Below are 12,069 nucleotides of genomic sequence, written 5' to 3'. Positions count from 1 at the left end.
ATGCATGCAGGCCGGTAGCGCATTTTGTCCGCGTCCGCCGTCCATGGAGATGGACGGGCGGGCGGCCACCGTGCAAGTGCGTGCGTTGGTTCAATTCAATCAGCGAGGGGCCACAGCGGCACACGCCAGAAATCGACGGGCACCTCAGCAGTGGCGTCCAGCCCATGGCCTCCACGAGCCCCGAGACGTGGACGGTGGATAGCCCCCCTGCCCGCTCTATAAATCACGGGCGCACCAACAACCTTCCCTTCCAAAGCAGAGCAAGTGCAGATCGGATCAGACCAGAGACACAGAGCAGAGCGGATAAACTCGAGGGCAGTAGATCATCACCAACCATGTCGTGCTGCGGAGGCAACTGCGGGTGCGGATCCGGCTGCAAGTGCGGCAACGGCTGCGGAGGGTAAACCACCATCTCCTGATTTTTCTGCGTTCGATCTCTCCCATCTTCACGCCTTCTTTCTCAATCTTTTCTTTCGTTTCCCTCGATCCATCTCGTTCCGCTGCCTAAGAGATGAGGCCATGCATGTCCGTAGACCCCCTCTGCTCCTCAAGCACGAGAGAGGGATCTGTTTGTTTATCGCCCCCTTTGAGATGGGGCCATCCACGCTGTCTGTTTGTTTATCGATTTCTCAGAGAGATCTACGAGGATGATACTTCTTTCTTGTGATTGATGATGATTTCTGACTCGGATCGATGTATGCATGCAGGTGCAAGATGTACCCTGAGATGGACGAGGGGGTGACCACCACCTCCCAGACCCTCATCATGGGCGTCGCCCCCTCCAAGGGCACCCCGTCGTTCGAGGCCGCCGCCGAGACCGGAGCCGACAACGGCGGGTGCAAGTGCGGCTCCAACTGCACCTGCAACCCGTGCACCTGCAAGTGATCCATCAAATCAGGACAAGGAGATGGCATGGCATGGATGGACCTAATGAAGGAGCACTAGTAGTAGTTATGCATGGTGTGTGCGTTTGTGTTCTCTTTTTAATTGCCGCCGAGAATAAGACGAGATCTATCGTATCGTATCGTATCGTATCGAGCTAGTTCATGGCCCCTTGTGGCTTGTACCGTGTGGTGTGCAAGGCGCGCGTACGTCCTGTGTCTGTGACGCGCCTTTTCCTACTGTTCTAAGCTCCGTCCCGTGCCTTCCCGTTTTATCTACATATATGTAGACAACAATAATTTGGAGTTTCTCTCTATGTATGCATGTGTATCTGTATCACTATATGTGTGGCGCCAGCTCTTTGCTATTTTCTGTTTGTTCTTCTGTGCAAGTACAGGTAAAATGGCGATCCCCCATCGCAACACATAAAAAATAAAAATAAAATATGGCGACTCAAATCAACCTCCCCCCTTTAGTTGTAGTACTAGATGCTCATGCGTTAATTTGCTCTATAATTAGCATCTCAAAAAACAATCAAATTTTAAAATTGATGGCAAAATGTGTCTTTAGATCCAATCAACTGGGTTTAAACAAGTTTACTTCGCCGAGCTAGAGGCCCAGAGGCGGCAATCAAGCTTTGCTCTGAATATAATTTTGCATTTCTTGTAAGGGTGTGCTTGTAAAGAATTTTGATATTTTTTTTAAACCACAATACAGTTGCAGAAGCTCACAAATATATAAATACACGCATCTCTATAAGCACACGCACACAACGCGGGTGAGGTTTGGCGGGTGAGGTTTGATCGCTGGGGCTATCTGCCCTCTTATCCATCCACCTATAGATTGATTCTCAACTCTCAGGACCTGTGATACTTGATGCATGGCCTTGGTCTTTTGGAATAAAAGAAGAATTCTATGCCATCCGTAAAAAGGACGCTCTGATTGTGCTGATTCGATACCAGCCATTTCAACCTGTTCTAGCGAAATGCTCATGTTGCTTTGGCTGGAGCTAGTTCAAACTCTTAGTAATTTGACACTTGGACAGTAAGTTAATTATGAGGGTCTATTATGTGCACTGCACTTTGTGTTCCTTGGATACATTTTCACGGCTTGGAAGAAAAGGTTAACACAAGAAGAAAGAATTGAGGGAAGTAAAATATGTCCAAACAACATAATGATATTGTGCTTGGAGCTACTGCAGATTCGTTATAAAATGTCATTGACACTAGAGACACGCTTGTGCAGAAATTAGTTCGTTACTGTATTCTATTTGAAGTCGCTTATTCTTGCCATTATTTCGACACACCGGCATATATTTGAATAGAAAAGGTTAAGAGAAGTGAATTATGCTCAAAAGAGCAAAATAATTCCACTGGTTTCTGCAACAATGTATTAACAAAAGAAAAACAATAATATGTGGCTGCTGGGATTCGAGCCCAGGTCTCCACTAAACTACAGCCACTTTGTTGTAAATTTTACAATGTAAACCTATATATCCTCAACATTGTTTGCATGTACCGCAAACCTTTGTAGCTCTTGCGCAGGCATCAGCTGATGCAAATCACCAACTTGCCAACCGACTGAGAAATCAGTCGGCTGCACGGGTCTTTTTCAAACTATGTAAGTTTAAGTTTTTTTTGGGTGGAAATTACGAAGTCAACAACAATCTTCTCTCAGGAACAAAAAAAAATAATATGTCAGCATCGATCTCCTTCTGGGCTAAGCCCAGCCCGCAAATTACAATGCCAGCTTGATGGTCTAGCCTATCCCATACTTATACGTAATCTGAGCCCATTTGCACACGTCCATGCCCCTCCCATCCGCCGCCGGCTCCACCTGAACGGGAGCACCTCCCAGCCGGCGACAACCATGGCGGAGGGAGCGAAGCCTCTCCTCCCAGGCCTTCCAGATGAGATCGCCGCCTGGGAGATCCTCGTCCGCCTCGACCCCAAATCCCTCCTCCGCTGCCGCGTCACATCCACCCAACTTCCTCCGGGCCCACCACGCCCGCCAGCCCGCCCTCCCTCTCCTGTACGGCGAGAGCAGAGTCCGCGGCGAAGACGAGTTCGCCAGCAGCAGCGACGAAGACGGCGACGGCTGCCCCGACCGTGCCGACTGCTTAGATATCATCCACTTCGACCACCGCGCCAGCGACCAGCTCCAGCCCGTCGCGCGATTTGCCCACGTCTGCATCCGTCCGGAAGTGCTTGGCATGTTCAGCTTTAATCGTGGAGAGATGCATGTCAGTTGACATCTGGGTGTTGCAGGACTATGAAAGCGAGGTCTGGACCCTCAAGTGCCATATTAAATTGCCGGTTACAGAGGTTAGGGCGCGGTGTGAAAGTCTTGATGATGATGAATACTGGGATGTGGTGGTCGAGCCTGGGGATGGTCAGTTGATCGTGCTGGTCAAACTTGCCGAGTGGCTGCTTCAAGTTGACATGGATGGCAAGTTGGTCGCCAATTTCCATCGCCAAGGTGTCTGGCCTACTCAATTTCAACTCAAACAATCTCTTGTTCCGCATGCCTTCTTTCCAACACTAGAGGGCTATGTTGTGAACGAGGTGCCTTTCTTATGAAGATTGTTGATTAGTGAGCCGCAATATGTATGAGGTTTGTTTGAAATGCAATATTTCTGAATTGGGTCCACTATGAGCCTACTAGCTTCTTTGTCTATGCGCATAAAATTCTAATCAAGAAGCTTTGACTGTTACATAGTTGTATGAAACTATGCTTTGTGTCGAGACCATTTCAGAATGAAGGGATTATTGTGCGTGTCGATGCCAAATTTACCAAGTCATTTTCGTGTGTGTGAAATACTGAAATATGTGCTAATTGATCTACCTATGTCCCCATTTCCCCCTATATCTCTATTTTTCCCAAGGACTGTAACAAGATCCATGTTCTATATAAAATAATGTGCTATTTGCTATTAAAAAGGATTAACATAGGCATGCTTGCAACTGCTAATACATTTTCACACACTTTCTATTGCAAAGCTTAGGGTAACGCCTCACTCTGAATGTACAAGAGATCTAGTTGAGTGAGTTTGAAGTGCGAGATGGTTGTTGTATATAATATCACTCTAAGTTCCAACGCCATGTGTTCACTCTTACAAAGTACTCCTTACTTCAAAAAATACTAATAAAAAATAAGAAAATTGATATGAGTGAAATGTGCATAAGCTGTTACTCCCTTCGTATGAGTTACATTTTTTGTTTTCTGCCACTTCATCTTCAGCAGTTGACAATCTATGTGCATCTGAAGGCTGGCTGAAATCTGTGGGACTAGCATGTTGTGTGAAAACAAACGCAGTAGGCGACCGAGGGAAAGAAAGGACTAAGTTTGAGTGAGCTTTTACCATTGGTCCTGCTTGCTTGAGTACCCTATTTCATTTTCCTATTATGCGTGCAGCTCATAAGTTGCTGGAGAAAACAGTGGTAGCTGGGTCTTTCATATGAGACTTTTTCAGGCTGGCGTAGATAGAGGGTGCAATCTCAGCCATGCTCTTCAACCAAGTGATAAGAAGGAAAAGTTCAAAAAAAGTGATGAGGAGGAAGGTAAAGTTCAGAACTGTTTTTCTTCACCAAGTCTCAGTGTACTATCCACTACTGAAATTTCCCTGCCCCTATATGTAGTACTCTCTCCGATCCATAATAAGTGTAATGGTTTTAGTTCAAATTTGAACTAAAACCACGACACTTATGATAGATCTTACTAAATATTATAACAAATGAAAATAGTGGTTGATTTCTACTAGAGAAGCCGCCAGCATCCGTAGCAAATAAGAAAGCCAACAGAAAAGGAGTCCCACTGCCCAAATCTAGTTATTACAGGAACCAGCTTAGACCAACGGTCATGCCCATAAGCAAAACATGTCCAAAATTCACAGGAAGATAGAACTGCAACTTGCAAATGTCCCAAACACAGGTGCCCATCCATGTATTTGGGCATAAGCTGCCTGGGCGACCATCTTCAGCATCAGAACTCCTTCCTCAAGTTCTTTTTGCTGAAGCGTTAAAACGCTATCTGTAATTAAGCATCAGCCACAAGAATATCTTGGTTTTGGGCTTTGGGGGGAACTATAAGTTTCCACATGAATATGTAGTTCACCAAGGCCCTCTCTTTCAGTTGAAGGTATAAAGATCCAACACTGATTTTTTGGTTCCCATATGCCCAAAGCCCCATTTTTAGTTATCCTCTCAGTGTATCTCAGACGATCCAGATGGAAATATCTTCCCCTTATGTTCTCCCTGCAAAATTTTTTTGGTTGCTTCACATTAAGTGGCTGTTATATATGCCTGATAGTTTATAAATGCAATTCCTGTTGGGCTTTTTTTTAAACGGAGGCAAAAGATTTGCCTCATTCATTAATTAAGAAGTTAGAACGTGACCGCTTTCCATGAACGAACATGACCGCCAGATCAACGAACGGCGCTACAAGCGTTAGGCGCTCTCGGAACCGAAACTATGTCCTTTTATTTCAAAGCAAGAAAATTGCACAAACCATCAATTATTGGTGTTGCTTTTGCACACAACGAGAAAAATTGTGAAAAAAAATCTAGCATATTTTCACAACATTTCATGTCAAATTCAAAACATTGCGTGAGATACAAAAATGACAAATTTGACATTAATGTGATAATGAACCAAATCTAAAGCCCAACTTATGTTATGTACTATTCTGTATCGTATTTGTTATTTTTGTACCTCGAGCAATATTTCGAATTCTGATTTGAAATTTTGCGACAACATAGACCGATGTTGCGTGAATGTGCTAACTTCAACTTCAAAAGACATAAAAAATCAAGCATTTTAAAATACGTTAAGGGCATCCAGTGCACCGGTAGCACCACAAGCATTGATGCACCAGATACATTCCCTGCACAGAACACCTATTCTACGGGTTTGTTGCACATAACAAGGCATATTGGTGTAATAGCTACGTCTAATCCAGTTTTTAGCTGTGTTGATGTGATTTTACATGGGTGGGGCCCGCTTGTAAGCGCATCTGTGTCAAACAAAACCGGCAGCTAGCACTGCATGCATGCATGCATGCGGACTGCTAGTGATCTGCTACACGGCCAAGATCACAGATCGTGGTGATCTTTCTTAGCTAAGGAATCTCGGTAGAAGGGGCTGTGCCGCAGAGAAGAGAAGAAACGACGGGGCGCCACACAAAAATCCCGGACTTCCCTCAACTAACCGCTCCCTCGTCGTATGCATGGCATGCATAAGTATGGGCGTTGCACAGCTGCTCGGCCTGCCAAGTACATAAATCAGTGAAGCCATGGCGGCGATCCAGCGGCACACGTCCCTTCCTCTTGTGCTCCCCCTCCTCCTTCTCGCGGCGGCTGGTGTGGCTGGCGCTGCGGCCGGCGGCGCATCCTCCTACCTCATCAAGTCGACGTGCGCCGCGCTGACCAACACCACCTGGTTCACCCCCTACCGCTTCTGCGTGCGCACGCTCTCCGCCGACCCGGCGGCGACATCGGCAACCGACACGCGCGGGCTGGCCGCCGCCGCGGCCAACCTCACCGCCACCAACGTCACGTCAACGCTGGTCGTCCTCACCAGGCTCATGGGCAGCCTCCAGCAGTGCCTCGTCCAGTACAAGATCATGAACGGATCGGTTGTCAGCGGGCTCAGCGACCTCCGTGCCGGCCGCCTCGACGCGGCGTGGCACAATCTGAAGAACGCCTCGTACATGCCCAATTTCTGCGAGCTGGCGCTGGTGGAGGGAAACCCCAAGAAAGACCCGCTGAAAGAGGAGAACCAGGGTAACATGTTGCTATCAGGCATGGCGTATGATATCATGGAGCTCATCGCCGCACCGCCGTACTGATCCATCTTATTAGAGATATAGTAGTTGAACAGAATGGCTAGTTAGTTTCTTCTGTTTGCAAAAATAATACTAGTAGTGTTAATTAAGTTGATCTTCTATTTGATTGGTAACCCCCAAGTATATGTACGCGCTGTGGATTCTGGTGGGAGGTTTCAGGCTGCTGCGGTGTTCTCGGGTGCAGCTAGCGCATCCTGGAAGACACCATCCAAAGGCTGTCCCACACATGTCCTGTATATACTAGGTGCGGCAATGCTACACGTACAAACGATTTACAGGCTTTTAAAGGATGGTTAACCTTGATTTGTTGTTAGATGGAAGAAACGTGTAAAAACGTGTAAGTCTTTGTATGTCTAGCATTCTTGATACTAGGTGCCTGCCTATGCTAGCAATAGCTACCTTCTTCCTTTCGTTGCGAGCGAGCGACGCGCAATTCCCTCACTTCTTTCCTCAATCATCAATCAATCGATTAATCATTTTCTTTAAAAAAATCAATGTGCGCGCGCGCGTGAGTCACGCCTTTTTAGACGTGCACCTAGTCTATCTAATAAGCTGATTCGAGTTGTTGCCTGTGATCCAACCCAAAGTCGACCCACGCATGCATCTCCCTCCTTCTCTCCGGTCGCCGGATACCTCCTCTTTCTTCCGCCTACCGCCGCCACCACTCCTCCTCGGCCAAAATACGGCAACACATGCATCCGATTCAGCAGTTGTAACTCGCAAGTTTCAACGGAGGAACGTACGTACGGGGATGGTTGAGCGGATTGCATGCCGGCGAGCGACGGCGTCGTTGCACACGCGGGAAACAAGAGAGAGGGCCTCGATCGTCTACTCCTTCCTCTCCGGCGAACCCGTCTGTCTACGACATCCTCGATCGTCTCCTTCCTCCTCTCTCTCTCGCTTCGCTCTCTCTCTCTCTATACACGTACGACGGTACGAGGCGAAACAAACGGCGTTGGCTTCCGTTTCCGGCTCCAGACTCTCGTCCTCTCCTCCAAGCAAGAGTCGAAGATCAGTGGCGGACTGGACTGCTCGCCGGAGTGACGGATATGCATGCATGCATGCATACATGGACAAGTGATCACTGGCTGGGTCTCACACCGATAGAGGACGCGCGAGGAGCAAGGCCGCTGAGTGACACTGCATCTGCATGCAGTTCCCCCGGCCCGCTCATGCATGCATGATGGGCCGCCGCCGTGGTTGCCTTGCCGCAGACCAACTCCAACTCCGATCAAATCCGTCCCAGCCGATCGAGGAGTCGCCGTGCATGCATGATGCATCTCCATCTCCTCGATCGGTGAGGATGACTTCCTTTTTCTCCTCTTCATCACACAACATAAACATGGGGGAGATCTGTCGTGCCGTGCCCAACGTCCGGCGTGGGCGCTGAGCATGCACGGGCGGCCGGCGCTCCAAGGTACGTCAGTGCTCCTCCCGGAGGTGATCCATGTCCAGGAACGGCCGACCAACTCCTCCTCCTCCTCATGTTGCAGTCCACCGGTCGACGAGCTCCCTCAAACAAACTGAGTTTCAGTTTCTTCTTAGTTAATTTGCGGATAACAAGAGCACCCGATCGACCGAGCGGCCGTCAAATCAATATAAAGACGTCCCAGCGGATCGAGGAGTCGCCGTGCATGATGCATCTCCATCTCCTCGATCCAAGGAGAAGAAGGCAGCCTAGCTAAGCTACGTCAACGACGACCTAATGAAAATCACCTCTCCATCCATCATTTTCTCAGTAACACAAAAGGTTGGATGCGTGCACTCCGACCGGCGTTTCATTCACGCCTACGTGCCTTAGCTACACACGTAGATAGTCCTAACGACATGCATATGCACGCATATCAATCTATCTACTGATCCCTCGTACCATAATATATGTCGTTTTAGCAGCTCAATATTATGGTATATATAGAGGGAGTAGCATCTTTCTACACATGCATCTACTACAGCCTCACCCCCCTCCTCCCTATAGGCGACGCGGAGGGAACCAGTAGCCCCACCTTCTCCTCCCTCGGCACATCCAGGGGGTAGAGCCTAGATGGCGGAGGCCCTTCTCGGCGGTGGCACTCAGGGTCTTCAGTGGCGGTGGTGAGTTGCGTGGTCACCACAGAGGAATCGAAGGCAAGATAATTCTCCGCTCACCCTAGGTGCATGCAACATGCATGGACAAGAGTGCAAACACATTAATTGTAACTCAAGAAAGAAAGTTGATCCCTGATCAAATATGTACTCCAATACTTATATATGTATTAACATCTCCAATACTTAAGTTATATGTTATGAAAATTAATTTCATCATGCATCTAATATTATTGATTTCATAGCGTGGATGTTGATATCGTTTCCTAGAAAGCCAGTCAAATTATAGAAAATTTGACTTTGACCAAATCTTATATGCAAACTGAAAAGAAACGGAGGAAGTACTATGCGTTGCCACATGCAAGGAACTATGTCCACTTTTACCACCACTATGACCCCTCTTCCAACCACTTGGGTGAGAGGACATGCCACAAATACCAAGGTTAGCCACACGTCATACTCGTGGTCAGCAAGGCCACCACGGCTTTGACAAGTAATCAATGAGATTGGTTGAGCTAGCCTTTTCGTCTTCACCCTTGAAATCTTTTTCATATATATGTGTTGTCTTCTAGTGCATGTGATTGTAGCCCTGGCTACTGGCTAGCCCCTTCATGCATGCAAACACATGGTATGCATCTTGTTACCGGCAAACACATGGTATGCATCTTAGATTGAATGGCCTTGTTACCGGTTCACACCATACAACTTCTGTACATGCATCAATTATCCTATAATCATTTTTAATGATTTTGGGTCGTCATAGTTTGTGCATGATAAAAATTACCATGTACATCAAAGGCATGGAAGAAAACCATGTTTGGTAACTACCATTTCTCAACATCACTCGCCTAGTCAGCATGAAGTCAGTTATTTCATGTGATGGAAATGGTTAATGCCTATCATTTTTCATGTGCATGCCAGTTTTTTAAGCTTTGTTGTGGTATCATTGCCATCTTATTATGTATTAATTGTTTTCACGTACATATGTAGGGGATAAGAGTGCTTGATTGAACGGCATGACGCCATTCTATTAGCTCACCGACTGGATTGTTGCCAGCAACGACAAAGAGTGGTCTCCGACCTCACGCACTTAAATGAGGAAAATTGCGCTCGATCATGAACCAACCAGCTCTCTCGTCAGTTAGATGTGGGTGGGCGACTGGGATAGGTTGGATATGAGGATTGATCCGCGGGAGGTCATGATTGACCACTCACAGAGCAATCAACACTCGCTCATGGGGTGAGCTATATTTTGACACTTGTGTGCCATTTGATGTGACCTCCGTTTTCAAGCACGTGAATGAGATAATTCAGTTCCACTCATAATCTCTGTTATGTCGGATATGGGCGGACGACTCAAATTGGCTGGAGAGGGGATCGATCCCTGGGAGGGTCGCAACGGGTCTCGTGCAGCTGTCGTTCTCCTTGTTTGTGTGGCTCGGCTAGATTTTGCCGCCCAAAATATTTTCAGATTACTCTGAAATGCTCCTGGAAATGCGTCAGGTCCCGCTCTTGCTCGTGCTCGCTTAGGCCGTCTAGTAAAGTAAAATCCTTTATGGCTAAGCGCTAATAAACGAAAATAGGTAATTTCAGTGTTACATACAAAATGGAATTGGCATGTGCAATCTAGACAGCGATGGCAAGCCATATCTATGGTGCACACACGGGTTTTGAGTCCGCCGTGCTCTTCGCCTCTTCAAGAAGACGAACAATGATGTTACTACTTCTACAGTATTGAATCAACTGCTGCTTGTCTGTCCACAACGTGCGGCAGGTATAGCTTCTTGTTGTAAGCAAAAGCCTGCCCTCGTCTGCGAGCCACCGCGTGCATGGGCGAGGGAGAAGGCGTGTAGTAGTAAAATCAAGCTTCTTCTAGTTGTACAAGTTGAAGCGACACATCATAGCACTGGCTCTACATGCTTGCCTTTAAACTTGGCTGAAAGACCCGAGTGTACAATATATTTGCTGCAACCTCTAACATTTACCCCACCACAAATTAATATATATATATTCCTGTCTTGACCAGACGAGCGTGCAAACTACAATCACCAGGATGATAGGTAGGGCCAGAAGATTATTTTAATCAAAAAATGCTTCGAGACGGCCTCATAGCATGGAGCCGACCCAATGATTTTAAGCATAGAGGCACGATACACGCTATCCTGGACTACTCTACATATGAAATTGCCAGACGGGCGTCTGGGTTGCGCTTGGCTCTTCGCCTCTTCGGGAAGTCGAACAATGATGGTACTACTGCAGTGGAGTACTACAGTATGCTTCTGGCCATCTGACACCGAATGAAATGCTGCATGTCCACCGCGTGCGGGAGAGAGGGCGTGTAGCGAAAGCTTCTCCTAGTCCTGCGAGCCACCACGCTCATGAGCGAGGGAGAGGGCGTTGTAATCAAACTTCTCCTTGTTGTACGAGTTGACGCGACACATCAAAGCAATGCACTCGATATATTTCAATAATTTGCGTTTTATTGATGCATTAATTACAACGCATGCATGCTATGACTTTCCTTTTGATACTTGCATGTGTTGATTTAATGCACCTTGAAATAGTATGAATATGTGACAGTAAAGCTTTGTAATGCCCTGGCCCTAAAGCTAGAGATGGTTGTGCACGAGGAGGGACGACAGACGAGGAGCTCCGTCCTGGTTTATTGGTTCCTATGATAATCTATGCCAAATTTTGACTATAAATTTAACTAATCAAATGTTCATGCATGTCACAAAAAATTACATCATTGAAAACTATGTTCAAATACGAATCAAAGGATATAATTTTTGTTAACATGCACTAACATTTTGGCAGTTAAATCTTTGGTCAAAATTTAGCACAAAATACAAAGGGGCCCAATAAATATTGTACTCTCACATTTTGTTTTGAGGATACTCCCACATAGAAAATATAAATAATAATGCATGTTGGGGAAGCCCACGTTTCCGATAATTTTAGCCGTGGGCTTGTTCACAAATTTTATGAGGCGGTGGTTGTTCATTTAATGGAGGGTCTGGTACCAGAATTGAACGATACAAAGTGCGACCTGGCACACGGTAACACCATTTGATTTCAGAAAACAATCAACAACTCAAAAATAATGGCGACCTGGCATGTACACAATTTTAAACGATTGTTTTGATTGAGTGAAAAAAGAAAACTACCCCAGTATACATATATATATATAGGCCGGAGCCTCCGTGCTTGCTTGCTAGGGTTGCTCTATTCACACACTATCATCCTCTCCAGATCTAAACAAG

The 12,069-nt window shown here is 46.6% G+C and overlaps 1 protein-coding gene across 1 annotated transcript; it reads left to right on the top strand.

The window, feature by feature from the left end:
• The first annotated feature begins 114 nt into the window (after positions 1 to 114).
• LOC123068628 (metallothionein-like protein type 2) lies at positions 115 to 1,221 on the top strand. The gene is made up of 2 exons (XM_044491237.1): positions 115 to 400; positions 708 to 1,221. The coding sequence occupies exons 1-2, from the start codon at positions 165 to 167 to the stop codon at positions 883 to 885; spliced, it is 414 nt and encodes a 137-aa protein (XP_044347172.1). The 5' UTR covers positions 115 to 164; the 3' UTR covers positions 886 to 1,221.
• The last annotated feature ends 10,848 nt before the right edge of the window (positions 1,222 to 12,069 follow it).

The sequence above is a fragment of the Triticum aestivum genome, chromosome 3B (assembly GCF_018294505.1).
Source record: "Triticum aestivum cultivar Chinese Spring chromosome 3B, IWGSC CS RefSeq v2.1, whole genome shotgun sequence".
NCBI lineage: Eukaryota > Viridiplantae > Streptophyta > Magnoliopsida > Poales > Poaceae > Triticum > Triticum aestivum.
Note: the sequence above shows the minus strand (reverse complement) of the source record. Positions and strands in the feature narration are given on the sequence as shown.